This window comes from Astatotilapia calliptera, chromosome 9 (genome assembly GCF_900246225.1).
Source record: "Astatotilapia calliptera chromosome 9, fAstCal1.2, whole genome shotgun sequence".
Classification (NCBI taxonomy): domain Eukaryota; kingdom Metazoa; phylum Chordata; class Actinopteri; order Cichliformes; family Cichlidae; genus Astatotilapia; species Astatotilapia calliptera.
In genome coordinates, this window is record NC_039310.1 from 19,075,488 (window position 1) to 19,097,640 (window position 22,153).

Here is a 22,153-nt window from a genome sequence, read left to right on the forward strand (position 1 = left end):
TGTATGCACTCAAATTTAAATTTCTGAGCTTTTTCCAAGCAAGAGATGATGATTAACAGCTTTCCACCATTATTAGGCCTGTTTCTTAAAGCTGCAGCTTACTATCAAAGTAAACAAATACTTTCTGAAACACAATTGCTAGTTTTTATGTCATTTGGCCAGAGGGGCCGATGGCGCGATATGGCAGCCTCGTTTCTGTCAGTCTGCCCCAGGGCAGCTGTGGCTACAACTGTAGCTTGCCTCCACCAGTGTGTGAATGTGACAGTGAATGAATAGTGGAATTGTACAGCGCTTTGAGGGCCCCGAAAAGCGCTATATAAATGCAATCCATTATTATTATTATTTGCTAATATTTGAAGCAACACATCACTGTTATATAACACAATCTGTTGGCTTCTGTTGCATATCCGTTTGATGCAGAAAGCTTCTTTTGCATTTCAAGGTGATGCAAACTTTGTTTTACATGTCAGTTTCCATACGGTACGTAAATCCAATTTCAATGTTCACCAGGATCTACTTCCGCATGGGAGGAAGAAGCTTCTCTCAAGTCTCCTTTGTCGTTGTTGTGGGAGTCGCCGGCCACTGAGCTTTCAAGTACAATTTTTAGACGTTTTTGCATCCCGAGCAAAAGGCTGAAACTACAGTCAGGTGTGTAAAAAGACATTTAGCACAATGAATGTGTTTGGATGTTACTTTTACAGGTGACTGTTGAAATGGGAAATTTTGCTAAGGTGCTGTTGTCAACAGAATTGAAGTTGACGGTAACTGTAATTACTTCTTCCACCCAGCTATTAAAATATCCCCAGCTATTGTGACTAACGTTTTTCAGCCATGCACTTAAAGATACCGTGTGGAGTTTTAAGTACTACTCAGTAGTTGTTTTACGTCAGGCTTTACTAGCATTAGTTTGCCAAAAAAGGAAAAACCTAAACAAAGCAGGAAATCTAAACCAATAGAGAAGTACACAGACTCGGTTTATAACTTTTCAAATGTGGCTTGCAGTTGTTTCCACCCTGTCTGACAGATATATATATATACACACACACGCACACACACACTTCATGCTGGTGAGCAACACCGAATGTAAACAGTTTGCTTGCCAGAAACCTCCACAGGGCACCTTTAGGTTATGTAGCAAATAGCAACAAATATATGACACCTCTCCAGCACAGTGGTTCTCAAACAGTGACAAAAGGTGTGCACTGAATAAAGTTTTGATAAAGCTTATCCATTCAAGACAAAATTTGTTATACATCCTGATTGTAAATTAAAATAAACGTAGCACATTTATTATTATTCTGCTTCAGGTTTCTTCCTATTAAAAGGTGTTTTTCCTTCCCACGGTCTCTAAGTGTTTGTTCATATAGGGTCGTTTGATTGTTGGGTCTTTACCTTACAATAAAACCACCTTGAGGAGAATGCTGTTGTGATTTGGTGCTAAATAAATAAAACTGCATTGAATTTAACCGAATCATTCAATTCTGCATTAAACCCTTCATCTTATTTTGGTGTGCTAACTTCCAGGTTGTTCCCTGCAGCCAATTTTGTGAACCACTTCCACTCCCCCCCCCAAGTAGGCGTTAAAATAACTGAGTTCAACACAAATGCATAAACTGTATTGTTAACTATGAACTTTACTCAATGCAATATTCCCAGATGTTTTTTTTATAAGAGCAAGCAATTGTAAACATTGGAAATGGTAGAACAAGCAGACTGCTGACACCAACAGAGAGACTTTTCCAAATCTGGAGCTATGACATTGTCCACAGTGTATGATATCATCCTGTCAGGATGTGACGACAAAAAATAATAATAAAATGTAAGAAAAACCCAAATCAAAACATCCCCCTTTTTGTAAAATCTAGCCGTAGCACTACTGCTGTTCTGATCACACCTCTACCTATGGCACAAGAATCCAATCCAGTGATTGTCTCTGACACGTCTCAAATATTAACATTAGCAGTCAACTTCTTTTTTTCTTCTTTTTTAATCAGTTGGATTTTTTAACCCTTTCTTTAACTAGTTTCACTTTTACAGACAGTATGAAGACTGGAAAACAGATTTTTTTTCTTTTGAACATTCAAAAAATATCCCCAAAACATCCACTTTGAAGTGTCATCATAACAAGATACATGAATTATACAGTAGCTTCTTTTTTTCCTCTGAAAGTTGCAGCTTTGAGTCAATTGTTCTTAGACGTTGCAGTGTCGAGGTCTAAGGTCCCGTCTGGTGTTCCGGTAAAAAAGAAGTGGTCCTTTTCAACGGAGCTGCAATTGCTCGACTGACGGTACATTCCAAATGCGGCCGATGTAGATCCAGGAACATGGACTTAAAGTAAAGCTTTATTTCCACAAAATAAGGAAATGGCACTCTATGCAAAATTAACATTAAATTAAATGGTCTTTGGTGGTGAGGATGTTTTCACAGTCTGGAGTGTGTCAGTAGTGATTTGCTCAAGTCCTTGGCCTCCCCGGCTGTTCTCACTCTCTCGTAACCTAGAACTGACATGGAGTGGTGGCAGTAGTCTTCCACTTGTTTGATCTGTTGGATGCTGAGCACTGTTCTCCATGCACTTGCAGCTTGTGTGGCATTCCTGGAGGAGACTATAAATGGCTTAGATGAGGAACTGGAGCCACTGGTCATGTTCAAAGCAAACATCTCAATGTCATGGTTGGTAGTGAGGTTGGCAAAGCGGTAGACGCTCCTCAGGGTCTTAACTGGGTTTTCGACCAGGTCTTCGTAACGTACGGCCATGTACTTCCCCTTCAGCCAGCTGGGTGGATTTAAGGCAGTCCTCAAAGTCCTGGAGGTACGGTCGCAGATCACCTCCATGGCTCCAATGGAGTGGTAGTCTGAGCCATCCTTCTTGTTAGCTTTGTGCCCGGGGTCCACGAAAGGTATCCGCCGAAGTTTGGGGTCTCTGCTGCGGACCACCTGTAAATTCTCCCGTATCAGGCCGTGTCTGGATTTGATCCTGGAGTTGGCTACTGCCCGTGGGTCTCTAACCAAGTGTATCACCTTCAAATCCAAGGACGGATCCTCCATGAGCGGGGCCAGCACATTTACATCCAATATGCGGACCCCTTTAATGACTATGGTGCTATATTTCAGGCACTCTTCCTCCAACAGTCTAAGGCTTTGAGGGGGACACTTTTTACACACCTTATCATCCACCATCCCCACCACCTCCTTCCTATAGGCTGAGCAGAGGGGATATGAGCACACCACTTTATTGAGGGTGGCCCCAAACAGTCCGAGGGAGGTGAAATTCTTACCTCCCGGGCTGTTGTAAAGTTGGAAAACAGACAGATCACAGCGGTATAAGGAGCTAAGCATGTCCCTGGCCGCCCCTTGCAATGACACGGCATCACCGGGGTACAGTTTCTGCCAGATGTGCCACATTGGCTCATACAAGAAGAACACATCTGCATTTTGATTAAACAGCTCCCCAAAAAAGGAAGAGCCTGACCTCCAGGTGGTCAGCACATAGATAAGCTGCCTCTTCTTAGCCAGCGAGGGTCTGTACAGGAAGCGAATGTCAGATCTGCTCTGATAAGTGGTGCTCCTCATCTGATGATTACACTGCTGCGGCTCCTTAGTCCATTTATAATTAGCCAAGTTAAGCATAGTGAGCACGAGCAGTAACAAATAGGCCATAAATAACACAATCCTCTTCCTGCGTAGCACTTTCATCACGATCCCAGGCTGTGCTATTATCTTGGTATGATTCCTGTATGTTTTAAGCTTCCTTCCAAAGCCTGCATCCTTCTCCCAAGGCGCTGTCAACTTCAGTGGTTGATGATATTGTTTGCCTCGCATCTGTACCCTCGGAGAGTGGCTCTCACCGCTGGACGAAGCTCCTTACATTGACTGTGCACCAACACGCTCGGTAGTGTGTTTATGGGCTGCACCGGGAATTAACACCCAGATGAATTAGGTAATGTATTCGGCACCAGTTCGACAGCCACTAAACGATATAGCTTTTTCACTGCACTGCGCAATGTTCGTCATAGAAATGGCAGAAGAGAGGAGCGTTAAAGTTGTCCATATCAGGCTTTGCAGTGATTCTGTGTTTGGCCCGCGTTCAAAACAAAAACCAAGAAGCCTTCAGCATTGTAACAGACGCCCAGTTTGAGCACGTTCAGCGGAAGCATCCTCGCGCAGTTACCAGCTGGAACATCCTCAGAAATGCGGTGGATTCGGGCGTCGGTCACGATTCCGCGCGACGGGCCGGATCCTCTAAATTACTCCGCAGCTGCCATGATGGAGCAGAGAAACGCTTTTATCCGCAGTTAGGGCTCTTACACGTTTCTCCGTCTCGTTCTTCTGCTCGTCCAACTAATACAAACTGGGCCGATTCAATCTGAATAGCAGGACCAAGACCCGCCCTCCGAGAGAGCGCATTGGAGCGCGACGAGTCGACGCTCGTCAGCCAGCTTACGTCATTGGACCTGCTGCGAGCCTGTCACGTTAATGGTGGCTCCGACAGATCACAGCAACGGTAGATGAGGAGGGCATGGGGGATGGATGGTGGTGGTGCTGTTGTTATGTTTAGGTGAAGTCCACCTCACATTGTCTGAACCGTACTCTAGCCTCTCGTTTCTACACATCTAAAAGCGATTAGCAGTTTTCTGTTTTGTTTTTTGTTCCGTTTTTTCAATATACAACCTATTTTTACTATTTCTTTAATAAAAGTGTTAAGGCCGTGATTGTATTCCAAAGCCGGCCTTTACTTTTCCTTTTACGCACGTCCTCCTCATCGTGTGTGACTGCAAGAGAGAATCAATATTTCAGATTAAATGTATTAGCCCCCCTCACGACAGCCACAAGAGGGTAGCCTGGGGTTTGTCTTAAAAGCAGCAAAGAAAAACCCTGTTTCATTACAAAAGAGCTATGCACATACCACCGAATCTAATTTTTCAAAAATAGAAACTCTTGAATTTTAAACTGATCTGAGAGTGATGGCCTACAGCATGATTGTAGAGGATGTAATAATTTTTCATTGGACGTGATAGAAACACTCAGCGGCAGTGACAAGCACTCCTCTCAAGTGGAATCAGCTGAAATGGGACATTTGACAGCTGTTCCCCAGGAACTGGAAAGGCCATGATGTTGTATGAAGGGAAACACATGCTCTGCAGATTGAAAATCATCTTTCCTAAGAGGCTTGCCTGTGCGGGATTACAACCTTGAACAAGCGGGGTGGGGAGAGCATAGACTGAATGAATTGAAACCGCTCGAGTCCCTTGACCCTCCCCAGCGAGGAACCTCTAAATATGTAGGGTAATATCCACGTTGTGATTTTACTATACTGTTTCTCATCAAGCCCTGCTCAGATGCTGTGCGTGGTGTGAGTCCTTCTGAAGTGCGACATATTAGGCTTTGTGTTGGCTATACAGTATTTCCTTCCTGTTCTCGGTAACGTGTGCTTTCAATATATCTTCATTTTTATTTTTGTTCTCAGCCAATGCGGGTGTCTACAGCGAAATACCTTTGTGCAGACTGCCCTCTGCTGGAGCATTGAGGTCCCACCCTTCAAAACGAAGAGCAGACTTCCACATCATGAACAAATATATTAATCATACATATGACATAATAATTTCTATTCGTTTTTCAGTGTGCAAGCATATAGATAATAGAGCTTAGTTTAAGAAAAATATTTTAATCTTATTCTTTTATAAGGAAGCTTGTTTTTAATATGAAACCTTTCTGTGCAACCGCTTCATTCCACCTGCATTTTACAGATGTTTATAAAACATAAAACAAAAGCTATATTAGGATTCGGTGCTGTTGGAAAGCAAAGAGCCCTATGGCGTTATTTTTGTGCCACTATTCTGAGCGCACGTAAAAAAGGTAAGAGCCCGTCATTGAATGTGTTTTTCTTGTATCAAGTCAAATAGTGAAGAGAATAATAAGTGCACGTTTTCCTCCCCGCCCTATCTTCAACATGTATTCACACTGTGACAGAAACCCGCCCAGGAAATTACTTCTGTTTCAGTGCATGGTATTTGTTCTGTTTGGCAGTGGAAGTGCTGAGCGTGGTGAGTAAAGTAATATATTTGTCTCACATCATCAGAAATGTGTGTGGTGATGATTTGCAAGCCGATATTCAATATTCACAAATTTCTTACTTAAAAAAAGAAAGAAACAAAGACCTTTCTACATTTTAGAAGCCAACTGTGTTACAATTATAGAAAAACCAAAGGTCGTCTTTAATGACATCTGATTTAAAACGTAATAATAATAATCTCGGTCTTAACTCGGCCTGCATGAGAGCAGACCATTAATTATCAGTGCTTTATCACTAAGCATGCTGACTCACTGTCACTTCATTATGGCTTATTGAGTTGGATGTGAAGGCTTGTTACATTTTGTGTTTTCTTTTGATTTCACTTGAACTGAATGAAGTACATGTTCCCTAAAACTGTATTCCAGTCCATATTAAACCCTTTCCTTCACTGGTCGCAGCATTTTTTAGCAATATTCTTTGCAGGTTGTTAAAAGTGGGTGGATTGATTCCAATAGCAAAAGTCTCGAAAACTGATAGTATCAGATACTAGTGCGATATGACTTTGTTTCTATCTATCACTGTGTTAAATACTTTTTTGGAAATAAAACGTATATCCAAGAAATCCACTATGAAAAAGGTTTTTTTTTTGTTATCACTGTTTACTTCATCTATAGGTTATAGAACATTTAAACAACAGAAGCTGACATAAGGTGCTTTAAACACAGACACGTTTACATTTCAGCATAATTATAAAGAGATTTCACTGAATCAGGATACCAGATGTATTTCCTAACAGTCTGTCACGGATTATATGAGCCCATATGCCGCCATATCCATATCCATGTGCACTGAATGTCACCCATGCATGTCCCAACACAGCATTTCCATCAGGACTTTCACATTACTGCAGGAAGTGACCTGAGCAGGAGCCACAGCCATTGCTGATTTCTGTTTATCTCCCAGTCTTTACCGCTTAGCATACTGTATGTGTGTAGTTCATGCTTCAGAGTCAGCACGTGTGCATGCACTGTCACAGTGAACGCTCACACGCTGTGAATTTACACAGTGTACTGTACACGGCAAAGATGCACTGTTACGTAATCACGGAGAAGAGGCTTTGCGCCTGCGAAACGATCAAGCAGGTGGAGGAGGAAACATGCGCAGTGCAAACCTCGCCAGCAGCATCAGGACCACTGCGATGCAAGTGAGAAGATGGTGCTTGTAAACACGCCGCGAGAAATGACCGCGTTGTTTCGTCTACTTGCCGTCGCCGTGAACACTTTTTAACCCCACGTTTGAGATCGATGGTGCGAAAAGGGCTACAATAGGCGATATTTTAACCCCGAAAAAAGGGAAAAAGCGAACGCACCGGAGCTGGGACGGTAATGCCAGCGATTACTGGCACTGGTTTAAGTCGGCCGCTTTAAACCTCTGCTGCGCAACTACAGAAGCATTCTTCGCATGTCATCGCATATGACGGGATTTCTCGTGTAATGGTCGTCGGTTTCTAGTGGGATGCACATCAGCGTCTTGCCGTACTCGCTCTCCGTCGTAATGGCAGCTCTGTACCATGGCACGGACGCTTCCTCTCCGGACAAATTCCTGGCCTTGAAAGACGTGAGAGAAGTGAAAGAGGAGACGACTCTGGACGAGAAACTCTTCCTCCTGGCATGCGAGAAAGGTTTGGCTCTTGTTTCGTCTAATTTAATATCTGGGCTGTTGTTCCCTGTTTGCAATGCAATGGGATGTCCGTGCAACACGTGACTACGAGCTGAAGGAAGCTCGTTATTGTGATCATTAGGGATGCTGAAGCTACATGTCTCATGTAGGAGGTAGAGCGCACACGCAGTGACAGCATGGCAGATGTCATACAGGCTCATTTAGCAGCTGGCAAACTACTCAATCATTACAGATCCCCCCACTCCAGTGTATGCCACTCACAGCTGCCCACACTTTGGATACTGTGGTAATTTGCCCAAGGGGCAGTTAATAGTTAAATGTCTGCTCCACTTTAAGTTTCTCTCCCTGGTCTCCTGACTTTTCACAAACCCCAACATGGAAAGTTAATGCAAACAAGCTAAATGCCAGCAAGGCAAGACGTAGACAGTGTAAGTGTAAAATAACAAAGAGGCATGGGTTTTCTCAACTAGTCCCCGTGGCGTGAGAATATTTCATTGATAAGTTAAGAACATTGTACAGGCAGAAGTGTGCTAAGCCAATAACTGCCACTGTGACCATATAAAGTCTCCCTAAACGTGGCCCAGCAACAGAAATTGTCCTTTGAGGGAGATGTTATTGTTACACAAGATTAAGGGTTGCCGCTGGATCTGAGCCTGTTCTCTGAAAGAGCTCGCCTGATAACCGGCGCTGTGTGTTTGTGTCGTTTTGGCACCGCGCTCACACTAATGTTTCGCTTCTTCAAAGGATCCGCCTTTGTGAGAACTTGCCAAGGTGGATCACATTTATGATGTGCTGCTTTGTCCTTGACTTGCTTCTCAGGTGACTACTACATGGTGAAGAAACTGCTGGAGGAGAACAGACACGGCGAGCTCAACATCAACAGTGTGGATGTGCTGGGCCGAGATGCAGTGACCATCGCCATCGAGAACGAGAATCTGGACATCCTTCAGCTGCTCTTGGAGTATGGCTGCCAGGTAACAAGCAAGCACAGACTAGGGGTAAAATAATATACACAAGACATCATTTACATCACTAAAATTGTGCATTTCTTTCTGTGTAGGCAACAGACGCTTTGTTGGTGGCCATAGACTCAGAGGTGGTAGGAGCCGTGGACATTCTCCTTAACCACAGGCCAAGGAGATCTTCTAAGCCCTCTATTGCTGTAAGTCTGCTGTTATTACTCGTTTTCAAGAAAAGAAACACCATTAAGGCAAAAACTTGCTTATCAATTTCTATAATTCACTTACAGTATTTTTTTTTTTAATCCATGCTCTTGTCAGAAACTGATGCAGCGCATCCAGAATCCAGAGTATTCCACCACCATGGATGTGGCTCCAGTCATCCTGGCAGCCCACAGGAACAACTACGAGATCCTGACCATGCTGCTCAAGCAGGACATCTCTCTCCCCCGGCCTCACGCTGTTGGCTGTGAGTGCACGCTCTGCAACGTTAAAAACAAGAAGGACAGCTTACGCCACTCCAGGTACAGTTAACTAGAGCTCACAAAATACTTAAGTGGCACTGACTTTGTGCAGACGAGTGCATTAAGAGCACCAGCGGACTATTTCTTTGCTCAATTACTTTAAATTGGAATAGTCAATACCACTTCTGTTTTGTAGGTGATGTTTTGATTGTTTTGACCCAACAAATCAACCCAGTTTTGCTCCAAGTAAAGTGGCTCTTGTGAAACATTGCAGCCTCTTGTTTCGATGGCAGCATTAGGTTGAAAATCCAGTCTGCTGCTCCTAGAAGTCGATGATTTAATCAACACACTGGGTTTTAGGAATTCTTTAGCCATTTTTTACAGTCCAATGAATGCCCAAAGTATCTTCCTTGTCCCCGAGAGGACTCCTGATTTTCTCTGTTATTGTCAAGCTCGACTGATCTAGCTGTAGAGAGTCGGTATTGGTATTTTACTGAAATACAAAATCAATACAAACTCTAATTTAAGGGAAAACAGCAAAACAGCAGCAGTTCCTCTGGGAAGAAGGAGTACTTGGTTTCTGATACCTTCTCGGACTTGCAGATGAGATTTTGCTGATCTCTTCCGCAGGGGCCTTTATTTTCTCTGTGCAGGGCAGTGTGGCCTCCCACACAGTACACTAAATGAATCACTCTGCAGTTTGGCTGCCAAACAACATAGAGGTGAAAGAAGGTATAAATGAAACAGATAGAGGACTGAATGTTTCTCCTTATTTCTTCTCCCATCTGCACAAGTCTGTCATGTTTCCACCTATCCCCTTTGGGGAGGTTTTAACCGCCTCGTTTCTGTTGATGGTGGTGGGTTAGGTTCCGTCTCGACATCTACCGCTGCCTAGCCAGCCCCTCTCTCATCATGCTGACAGAGGAAGATCCCATACTCAGGGCCTTTGAGCTGAGCGCAGACCTAAAGGAGCTCAGTCTCGTTGAAGTGGAGTTCAGGTAGAGTCAACATGCTGCACATGCATCAGAGCGTTAATCCAATTTCTTTGCCTGTAAACAGATGTAAATACATATAGCGATGCTGTAAATCCTTTCTTTTATAGCCTGAGATTGATAAGAATCTTAACCTTTTAATATCCTCTTATTTGATCTAATTTATTTGCTCTAGAACTGACTATGAGGAACTGGCAAAGCAGTGCAAGATGTTTGCCAAAGACCTGCTGGCTCAGGCTCGAAACTCTCGAGAGCTAGAAGTGATTCTCAACCACACATCCACCGAGGATCATGTTGACAAGAGAGGCTTACTGGAGGAGCGTATGAATCTCAGTCGACTTAAACTGGCCATCAAGTACAACCAAAAAGAGGTTTGCATACATCACTGGGCAGGTAGTAACAGACTGTTTACTGCTGAAGACACTCATAAGGTTTCTACAGAGGGCAAAAGGGCAATGTGACTAATAACAAATGAGTCCACCTCCTATTTATTGTTAGAATGGCTGCCCTGATTTGTGACAGATTATAGCAGCAAGAGCGTAAGGGAAGGTTAACAAGTTGGTGGTGAAACCTGCTATGTTGTGTGGTTTGTAGACGGTGGCACTGCCTAAAAAAACAGGAAGCCAAGCTGAAGATGCTCATTTAGAGTGATGAAGAGAGGGAGGATTAGAAATGAGTCCATCAGAGGGACAGCTCGGCTTAAGTTGTTGGAGACAAAGTTAGAGAGAAAAGGCTGAGATGGTTTGAGCATGTGAGGAGGTGGCATAGTGGATATATTGGAAAAAAGTTGACGGTAAAACTGTCAGATAGGAAGAGAAGAAGAAGACCACAGAGAAGAAGAAGAATGTGCAGAGAGCTGATGTGACAGAAGAGGATGCTAGGGATAGAGTAAGAGGGAGGCAGATAATCTCCTGTGACGATCCCTAACGAGTATCAGAAATTTAAAAAAGAAATGTTTATTGGTTCTGTTGCCTAAAGTTAGAAGAGGAGATTGATGCTGCTGTCGTGTTTGTGCGATAAATCTTAAATTGCAGTCTGCAACTGATTAGTAGAGCTTACATTATAAACAGGGGGAAGCAGGTTGGGTGTTGGAGCTATCCACAGCTCATCACACAGCTATTTATTCTTGAGCCAGTCTTTGTGCTAATCTTCTGGCTGTAGCTTCATATTTATTCCAGTGAAATGATCATCAAAGCAAACCCGCGCCCAGAAACCTAAGAATTGTTCTCACGAAATCTTGAACTCTTTCTTCACTTTGCTGATTTTTCGTAAAGTTTTTCTTTTTTCGTATTAAACATCTGTCCACCGATGCTTTAACTGCCGTTCTCTCTTGATGTCCCTTTTACAGTTTGTGGCTCAGTCCAACTGTCAGCAGTTCCTCAACACTGTCTGGTTTGGAGAGATGGCCAGCTACCGACGCAAGCACACCTGTCTAAAAATGGCCACAGTTCTGAGCGTGGCCATGCTTTGGCCTCTCCTTTCTGTCTGCTACCTTCTGGTGCCACGCTCCCGTGTTGGCCAAATAATCCATACCCCTTTCGTTAAGTTCATCATCCACAGCGCCTCCTACTTCACCTTCCTGCTGCTGCTTAACCTGTACTCTCTGGTCTACAACGAGAACAAGAAGAACACGATGGGGCCCGCGCTTGAGATGATTGATTACCTGCTCATCCTCTGGATCATAGGTCAGACTTTTACCCCGTAAATAACGCATAATGCTGTTTCCAGAGGCGTGTCATGCATTATATGTAGTTATTGTGCTTTATATATTTTAGCGCTTTGATAATTTAATACTTATCTATTTCCTAATGCACTTTAAGGAACTAGAACTAGAGTCAAAACCCAGTCCCACAAACTAAAGGTTAATACGGTAACATGGCATGGTTGAGTGAAAATGAGCGCTTCCTGTTATGATCTGGCTAAAGTCCAGTATCCCGTGTCCATAATCACATCAGGCATTACATGACAAACGGCTGTTTCTACACCAAATGACAGAAAGCCCAGCTTGACCGGATTAAATCCGTCAGCCCTGCTTCTAATTGAGCACAATAGAAAAGAAACTGCAGCTTCTTCTTTCCCCCCTGTGGCCCTTCTGAGTGCTGGTATCAATGAACTCAACACACAGCCGTGGAAACATATTCACACATACACCAGCTATCTTTTCAGAAAAAGGGCGGATAGTGACAGCTGGAAATTGACTCTGCCTCTTTACCTTACCCTTCTGCCAAGAAACCATTAACACGGCTGTTTAGTCTCTTTAATGGCTCTGCTTCCGCAGTAGGCATGTTTGTCTCATTGTTGCAAAAAATCCGAGCCACTTCCACCAGAGACAAAGCATCACGACCACAGCATCTAGGTTTCAGCTCTTTCTTTAATAAATCTTCCCAGTAACTTCATGTGACGGGATGTGAAAGGATTTAGAAGCAATTGACATCTATTATTCAATGATATAAAGTGTTGTGCTGTGCTGTGGGGTAATTGTCAGTTTAGTTTGTACACTGCAGGATTGACATGAGGTTTTCAGTCATTAGATAAGAAGCATAATAGGGTTTTCCATGGGCTACAATAGCCCACTAGAGGGAGAACATTTCCTTAAGCATTGCAAAAGAGCAGCATCAAAGATAAACTTTGCATTTTTTTTTCTAATGGTTGCGTCATTTTGAAAACAGCCTAAACTCCAAGGCGAGAGGCAATGGTGTACAGTATCCCTGCAGCGTCAACACGTCACCCAAGATGAGTTAAATGAGAGGAATGAGATTACTAACGGTTACCGTTCTCAGACAGCCTCCTGCCTTATGTTATCAGAATGGGAAGGGGAGTTCTTAGAGTTGCAACACTTTTTTGTTTTTTCTTTTTCCTCTCCATTGTTTGCTTTCCCTCTTCCTATCATCTTTCTCCTCTTCCCTCCATCCTGGTATTCCCCTGGGCCAGAGGCCTCACGTTAATGGGAAACTCAGAACTCTAACAGTTTCTGAATCAAGGCATAAGAAAATCCGACTGAACATTAACTTGCACCTGCAGTAATTTTTTTTATTCCTTTTGTACATTTAGAATTGATGAAATACCATTTAAACACAAAAAGACGCTAACCCATCTTAATTAAATTCCACGCACCTCCCTAAATCCCACAGATGACACATTTTCAGCACATTAATCTCTTGATTTCTGTGTCTCACACATTCCTGTTTCCCCCGGGCTCTCTCTGTGAGATGACTGATGGCTGAGCCTTGAAGGGATTTTAAAATGTTGTGGATGACATCCTTTTTCCAGTGGTGGGTGTGTGTGTATACGTCTGTGTGTACGTGGTAATGGTGGATTCTTCCCCCCCCCTATAGGAATGGTGTGGTCAGATGTGAAGCGTCTGTGGTATGAGGGGCTGGAAGACTTTCTGGAAGAGTCTAGGAACCAGCTGAGTTTTGTGATGAACTCCCTCTACTTAGCCACCTTTGCTCTGAAGATTGTTGCTCATAGCAAGGTACAGACACATAGCACACACTCCTTACATTTAATGGATAGATAATTAGATTTAAGGTTTCGTGGAATAACGCTTGTGCATATTAACGCTACATTCCAGGGAGGTGTTTTCATCTGTTGTTTCAATTAGATCTCAGATCAAGTTGAAAGCTGGGCAAAGCTATTCTAGGAATTGAGCTTTCTAATGCACCATTAAGACTGATAAAGGTGTAATGTGCCTCACCTAAGGCAGTAAACGGAGCACAGACCACACACAGCCAAACAGTTTTGAAATAGAGGTCTAACTTCTGTTTAGAGTTCTCGTTTCATGTCTTTAAGTAGTCTTCAGGAATAGTTCTCCAGGCTTCTTGAAGGACATTCAAAGCTCTTCTTTTGGGTGTTGGCTTCCTTTTGTTCTGTTCTCTGTCAAGACAATCCGACAGTGCTTCAATTATGTTGAGGTCTGATTTAAGGGAGGTCAGTTCATAATTATGTGGGTTTCCTACCCAGGTATTCGTTTACTCCCTTCTTTAAAAATGGTGTCTTGGCAGCCAACTTTTCATTGGGGCCATTTCTGATGAGATTTTGGCTAACAGTAAATGGTCCAGTAGATTAAGGTCCTGTTTTAGGTCTTTTGCTGGATGTTTTCCTCTTTTTTAAGAACTGTTCATCTGCATTATATAAATACTTCTTTTCTTCTCCACTTGGCTCAAGACTTGCATAGTGCTGTCCTTTGGAAAAATAATGCCTTCTATGACATTTAAAGACGGTGACAGTACATTCAGATATGTATCTTTCTCTGAATCTCTTTGCTTTGATCTGCAGTTTAAAGATCAGGAGCAGAACAGGAAGGACTGGGATGCCTTCCATCCCATCCTGGTGGCCGAGGGACTGTTTGCCTTTGCCAACGTTCTTAGTTACCTGCGACTTTTCTTCATGTACACCACGAGCTCCATACTGGGCCCTCTACAGGTAGGAAAACAGTTGGAATATACATTAAAGTAGCTGTGAGTGTTTTGTAGAGAGGCTTGATTCTCACTCAGTGCAAGCAGGCAACAACGAGATATGACTGCGATCCCTGAGGGTTTTAAGTGATACATCTGTAAAGCCCTTTAATGAGAAAAAAATGGCCTTATAGTTATGCAATGATTATAAAACTGCTTCGCCTATTTATTTATTTATTTATTTTATCTTTGTCCCGGACGCCACACACACACACACCACCCACTCTCTTCCTCTGTTAGTGGATGTGAACACTGCAGGGCGAGCCAACTCTAAGCATCACACCAGCTGTGCTCAGCATAACCATCATCATAAGCATTAAGTATAAGCACAGTGAAGTGAGGCAGCAGATTAATGTGTTCTGCTCTGATAATGCGCACATAATAAACTGAAAAAGGATTTGCAGCTTATTTACCATGTACATCGCCATACTGCTATCATCTAAATGAATGACTGCCTTCACAGTTGATTTATTTAAGTATGTGCAATCTATACGATTTTGGCTGCATGGGAATAAATGCAGAGCGGAGAAGGGAAGCTCTTATTAAATACACTTGTGGGATGTTTTTTTTTTTCTTTTCAAATCAAAATTGGATTTATTGTCTGACATTTCTGACAAGGAACATCTCTTATAGAAAATATATCAATGGAGCACTGTGGAAAATATCCAAGTGAAAAATATTCACTAAGCTTCCCGAAGCCTGGAAAAGCTGCACTGGATTCTCTTGATTAGCCTGTTTTAGCTTATAATGCCAAACATTAGTTTAGAATTAGCTTGCATTTTCTTGCCATTTGCAAAAGGTTATAGATGTTATTAACCAAGTAGTGTTACTTTTGTCTGTGAAGATTAAAAAAAAATCAAAATGACTTCATTTGAATATTGGAGATTTCTTTGTAGCTTCAGAGAAGCCAGAAGTCTGCTTTGCATATTTTCTACTCAGGCGCCATAGATGTCCCTTTTTATCATATCAGGTTTTATATTATTATCCAGCTGGCAGAGGGAAATCATGAAGCCTGCCATTATCTGAATTTTTGTTAGCAAACGTGAGGTTCATTTTTCCCAATGTGTGACTTTTAAAGCGTAAAGAACTCTTGAGGTGCGCAGTGAGGTCAGTCCTTCCTGTCATTATTTCGAGGTGCTGTTTGTGGTTGACTTATAAAACAGTCAGGGTGCTCTGTAGCTTTTTAATGAGCATTTTTCAGCTACGCTCTTCCTGCTTCACTCTCGTTTTTTTTCTTCTCGCCCTTCTTCTTCACTCTGTGACATAACTGTCTGGCTTGACAGGATGGAAAATCAGCTTTGAAAATACACTTGGTTTGGTTTGGTTGGCGTGTTCGCAGCCGTACTCGCACTCACGTGGCAGACACACCTCTCCTCTAATGCACACGCACCCACACATTTCCACACTCCTGTGATATCTGGCATGCTAGGATTCAGTCCAGTCGTACTCAGGCATGGACACACACACAGACAGTGAGTCAATACTATGTGGGTTGGAATAATGAATGTTTCTCTCATTCTGTCCGCCCTGAAGAGGCCAGCTCATATTTCCGGTAGGTATTGCCCCCAACTGAGTTTGGAAAGAGTGACTGAAAGTGGGAGTATGCGTCTGTGGTGTGGGTCTATCACGGCCCAGACTTAACCTCACTGACATCATTAATGTGCCATAGGCTAACTGAGAGTCAGCTGGGCTATTTGAGTGTGTGTAAGAGAAATAGAAATAAGTCATGCTAAATGTATACGGATTAACTTTAGATGTTGTAAGCAAGGATTAAATTGAACTGAGTCTGTCTCCTAAACGTACAGCTTGTGAAATACTTTCAGATTCTGTTTCCATTAAGGAAACCTAAGGCTTGATCAGCTCCAGGTGTGTGTGATGATCTTCAGGTGTGGCCAGCCACCTGACAGGGCCACACCCACCAGGCCTGACTGAACCCCAGAACTCAGCCACACACACACACACACACCTATCACACAAGCATAGAAAAAACACACGGACAGCAGCACAGTGCAGCACACATATCTACAAGATATATAAAAGTCCATAACTGTTCATGGACCCTGGGTCACTCATGACACTATATTTAACATTAACAGTTTTCTGGGCCCAAAACAGCTGAGCTGCTGCACAGATTTCACAGTTTCTGCAGTGAAATCAACAGGAACAAATCTCAGGATGAATCCAGCAACAGCAAAGCTGTAGCTTCCTTTTTATTTACTTTACTACATTTGGTTTAGCTCAGAGGGTACCCTGCCTTTTCCCCTGTGACAGCTAGAATAGGCTCCAGCCTCAGGAACCCAAAATTGAACAAGCAGTTGAGAAAATGGATGGATAAATAGATGCATTTAATTTTCACTCTCTAAATTAAATAACATAAAATTTCCTCTCATTATCTAACAGTGCTGCATTGAGTATCTTTGGTTAGATTTATTTGAGGTATGCATTAGACCTCCTCCAGTCACGGTGAGGAGGTAATACCCTGCTATATTTCTGTTCTGTTTGTACAGTAACCAGTTTAGGATATCTGTCAGGCAGGGAGCACCCACATCTCCTAAATCAGATGTGTACAAAGTGGCAGATGAATACACTGGGGGAATAAATCACCCGAACAGACCAAACTTTCTCAAATAGACTCCCTGGGTTCCAGCACAAACTCTGTACTCACCATTCATCAAACATCATGATTCGTCATGCAGCCAGAATGGTTTTCTCTTACACTGGACACTTTATATGTGTTTGTGTTTTGCAAGGGTAGGAGTGTGTTCTGACCTTGTTTGACCATCTCGAGGTCCTTATAAACAGATATGCGGCACAAGCCTGTAAATAGTGGGTTTCCAATGCTTTAAGAAGATTTCTGTGTTCTCGTCCTCTCTCTGGCTTCCTCCGTGTTTGTCTCTGTGTTTCTTCAGGTAGGTTGAGAGAACTCTAGCAGCCAGAATAAGTAGGTTTTCTTCCTCTTCCCTGAGGAACCACTACTAAATCTGAACATGGGTGAAAAAACACGCTAAGAGTGGTCAGAGAGTGGTGAAGCAGTGCGAGCATGCGTCTTTCTAAAGTCTGAATGGCTTTGAAAAGAAGTACTAGAGTAAAAATTCAGTATACAAAGTAGAAACGAATTCTGCTGGACTGTTGTTGAATTTAAATGTACTACAGTGTTACTTTTACATAATTTACACTTTCTGTGACATTTTAAAAATCAGAGAGTTGCACTCTAATATATTGTAATTGTAAGTGTGTCTAATTAATGTGTAGTTGGGCTTTTAATATATCACAGTCCAGTTGCACAAAAGTTATTTGATTAGAGAACATAGAAAATCTAGTTTATCAAATCTTCTAAGTCTCTAGCATTACCCAGACTTTCAATAAACTTGATTGATTGGTGTTTTAAAGGGAGATCTAGTTAGCACAGAGAATGTGATACTGCAATATCTTGGTTGTTTTCATTTCAGGCCAGTGTTGTTCAGATCAGACATTAAGCAGAGTCAAGTTTAATCCAATCCAGCTGCTTAAAGGCTGATGAAGATTATTGAGATTTCTTTGAGAAAGCTGTTAGAGCAAGCAGCACAAGATTAACGGGAAAATGTTAATCTCTCGCTAGATCTCCATGGGACAAATGCTGCAGGAGTTTGGAAAGTTTTTGGGCCTCTTCCTGCTTGTGTTATTCTCCTTCACCATTGGACTCACCCAGCTCTATGGAAAGGACCAGAAAGATAAGGAAAACAATCCACCCAAGGACTGCGGGGGCATCTTCTGCGAGCAGCAGAGCAACGACGCATTCCACACGTATGGGCAAACCTCATTCTGTCATTTTGGACAGCGATGGCGTCAATGACTGTTTAGTGTATATGTTGAGGGATGTTGAAGGTTATATAAAACCTTTATATATGTTTTTATCCTTTATATATGTTTATATGCATACATGATCTTTATACACTGTAAAATTAGATCATAACATTGAAAGAGACAGCAAAGTGTGGGAGCACTTTAACAGTTATGCAGCACAGACTTTATTCAGTACTGTGAAGTCTAAGCACAAGGGTGCTTTCTTCAGAGCTAAAAAAAATAGATAAGTCAACATAGTTTAAAAAGCCTATGAGGCACTGCAAATGCATATGAAAGGACTGTTATAAAAATAAACACTGTGTAGCTCATACATTCTTCAATTCATGTACATGGAAAACACTAATTTAGACAGAATTTGGACAGAAACTAAACAGTGATTTTTAACATAAGCAGGGACAAATGTTAATAGTACAAATAGTGTGCTTAAATAAATACAAGAAATACACAGAAATCTATACAATACATAGAGTAAAACTTGTAAATGTTACAATTCAAGTCAGATTTTTAGGAGAAAATTGCAGCACAAGCTGTGAAGATGAGACAAGACATCCGAAGCATCACAAGAAAACTCTCCCTCGCCTTCCATCTTCATGTAAAAGTATAAAAACAAAAATAACTGATAGGTTACGTGACGCATAATCCTTTTTTTTTTTTATTTGAAAGTAGTCTTTTATGTAATTGTGCACATTACACCTTTTTTACAGATGAGTAAGCACATCTGTGTTCCCTGGAAGCTTTGTAAATCTTATTACGCTCTGAAGTAGTCGGTCATGTGCAGGTTGTGTAATGAAGTCTGCACAGCAGTCAGATTGCTCATGTCTCTCTCTGCTTGCTTTTCTCTTTTGACATTTTGTGCATCGGAGCACACCTCAGTTTAGAGCGGCTTAACAACAAATCATTTAAATCCTACATTCAGTTAAAAAATTTAAAACAAAGGAGAAATTGTTTTGCATTTGAAGTGACACATTTCAGAAAATTTGGCACATGATCCTACTTAAATCACATGTTAACAACCCCCAAACTGACTAATTGTTGCACTTTAGAATTGTGTTTGTTTTTTAATGCCTGCAGGCCCAAAGATAATGACCACTGAATATTGGTTTTCAGACATTTTCATTGTGTGCAGAGATTTCTCCAGATTCTCTTAATCTTCTAATAAAGTGATATGTAGGTACTTGAATCTGCATGCCCCCTAGCATTTTTACAATAAGAAATGCTATTCTTAAAATATTTCCCCACATAGTGCTTCAAAGAGTCCTGAACCCTTCCTCGTTTTTATGAAAGACTTTCTAGGGAGCTCTTTTTATGTAAATGTTGGTTTGTATTTATTTCTCAACTTTTTTTGGAGACAGGGTTGTATGTTTAAACCTGACCTGCACACGTACTAGCTTCGTCTCTTTTGCAGATTTATGGGGACCTGCTATGCACTGTTCTGGTACATCTTCTCCCTGGCACACGTTGCACTCTTCGTCACCCGCATCAGCTACACAGAGGAGCTGCGCTCTTTTGTCGGCGCCATGATCATAGGCACCTACAACATCGTGGTGGTTATTGTGCTGACCAAGCTGCTGGTGGCCATGCTCCATAAAAGCTTCAGGCAAATTGCTGTAAGTGTAAATAAGTTTTGGCGCTGATGGTCTCAGTGCTGCCACGGGCAGTTTGAATTTGTCCTGGCATTGAAATCTCCGACGGTTTTCGTTTATTGTTAAGGTTTAATTTTCCTCAAAGTAGCCCTGAATTGTTCCACAGATGTTAGCTACTTTCTTTCCTTGGAACCGCTCTTTGCGGCCTGCTTGATTTCGATTGCAATAAGTGCAACTTATCTTTCACAAAAATCTGTTCCCCTAAGTTTCCACTGTGTGGTGGTTTTGCATTTTCAACATTCCTCCTGTAAAACTGTGTGTGAAAGTTTAAATGCATGAAAGTTTTCCAACATTCCTTCGTTCTTAAGTGTTCTTATTGGCTTTTGGACTCCTGTAGAATCACGAGGATAAAGAGTGGAAGTTTGCCCGGGCCAAATTGTGGCTCAGCTACTTTGATGACAAGTGCACGCTGCCTCCACCCTTAAACATCCTCCCTTCTCCAAAGACTGTCTGCTACTTGGTGACCAGCCTGAGCAAGTGGATCTGTTCACACACCTCGAAGGGCAAAGTGAAGAGACAGAACAGTCTGAAGGTGAGAGATAAACAATATTGTAAAAGTTTGATTCAAACCCATCTTCTAATCTTCAACAAATGACCCTCTGTGTTAATGCTGTCCTTACAGGAGTGGAAGAACCTGAAGCAGAAGCGGGATGAGAACTACCAGAAGATCATGTGCTGTCTAGTTCACCGCTACCTGACCTCCACCCGGCAGAAGATGCAAAGCACAGACCAGGCTACGGTGGAAAATCTGAACGACCTTCGCCAAGACCTGTCAAAGTTTCGCAATGAGATGAGGGACCTGTTGGGTTTCCGGACCTCCAAATATGCCATGTTCTACCCAAGGAGCTAAAAAAAAGACTTGTTATTCTTTCCCCTCCTGTCCTCTTGACAAAATCTTTGCTTCTTGTTTATCTGGGCTGCTGTGTGACCCGAGCATGTGCAAAAAAAAAAAAAAAAATAGAAAGAAAGAAAAAAATACTCTGCTCTTTTGAGTCACAGAGGCTATTAAACCTCACTTTAAGCCTGGAACTTAACTAGACAAATATGTATCCTCCACCAAAGCCTCCAGACTCAGGCCTCCTATCTATTACTCAGCTATGTAACCTTTTTTGTAAATAAAAAAAGCCATTGTTTTCAATAGATAAATAAAGATTTAAGAAAAAAACACACACTGGATATTTCATGGCTTTTTTCGTTTTGGCTGCAACAGGTCTGAAAGCAAAACTATTCAGCCAATCCCCGAGCTGTCCGCTCCACGAGAGAGTTGCGCTACAAACACCTCATCCATTCTGATGCTTAGCAGAGCGTGTTTGCCTCGACCGCTCTAAACAGACCCGATATTATGTGGCATTCTCCCAGGTGAAAAGTCTTACACAAAAAGAGGAACAATCTAAAGTGGTGAAAGCGTTTTATTTGGACAGATGACAAAAATAAAATATAAATAATATTATTAAAGTTTTTTCCATAAGAAAATAGTTTTCATTTCATACCTTTGCTTCTAAAAAAAGACACTAAGAAAATATCATAATGACGATGATGCTCGAGAAAAAAGCTTCAGCAAATAAGCTCCTCGCTTGGTTGGCGTGAAACCAGAAGAACTGAAAGAATATTGCATGTATAAAATATTGCACATTAAATCACCACAATTAACATTTCCAAACCTGCCCATTAAAACCGAACTTGGGAATTTAATGGCAGGTGCTAAACCATCATTAAAGCTACGACAAATAGCTGCAACAAATCCCCCCTGTGGATATTAAGCTTGTTAAATTAATGACTGGTCCGCCAAACTGACATCTTTATTTAATGCATCAGCCCCATCCTTTATTCACATTGTATTCAAGAGCCTCAAAGGGTAAAACTGAAAGGCAGAATATGGAATACTCTGAGGAAAACTGCCACTATGGAATGCCAGAACAGATGTGCATGCACACCGAATTTTTAAAATATGAATAATGTTTATCTTATGAAACATTATAATAAATTGGTGTTCTGCCTATTTCAGACACCGGTGACTGGGGTCAGTTTAATCCTGTGCTAGAATCATGACATGAATGCGAAAACCTCGAGTAATTGAAGACAGATGGGAATTTCTCCGTGTCTTG

General features: G+C 42.0%; 2 protein-coding genes across 2 annotated transcripts; one reads left to right on the forward strand and one right to left on the reverse strand.

Annotated features, from left to right (window-relative positions):
- Window positions 1-876: 876 nt before the first annotated feature.
- Window positions 877-5,301, reverse strand: chst2b (carbohydrate (N-acetylglucosamine-6-O) sulfotransferase 2b). Its single transcript, XM_026180750.1, has one exon. The coding sequence runs from the start codon at window positions 3,817-3,819 to the stop codon at window positions 2,422-2,424; it is 1,398 nt and encodes a 465-aa protein (XP_026036535.1). The 5' UTR covers window positions 3,820-5,301; the 3' UTR covers window positions 877-2,421.
- Window positions 5,302-6,735: 1,434 nt separating this feature from the next.
- Window positions 6,736-21,006, forward strand: trpc1 (transient receptor potential cation channel, subfamily C, member 1). Its single transcript, XM_026180183.1, has 13 exons — window positions 6,736-7,691; window positions 8,510-8,664; window positions 8,751-8,852; window positions 8,971-9,173; window positions 9,980-10,111; window positions 10,281-10,476; window positions 11,454-11,790; window positions 13,441-13,580; window positions 14,384-14,530; window positions 18,161-18,345; window positions 19,811-20,012; window positions 20,386-20,580; window positions 20,671-21,006. Exons 1-13 carry the CDS (start codon window positions 7,526-7,528, stop codon window positions 20,896-20,898), a joined length of 2,388 nt encoding a protein of 795 aa, XP_026035968.1. The 5' UTR covers window positions 6,736-7,525; the 3' UTR covers window positions 20,899-21,006.
- The last annotated feature ends 1,147 nt before the right edge of the window (window positions 21,007-22,153 follow it).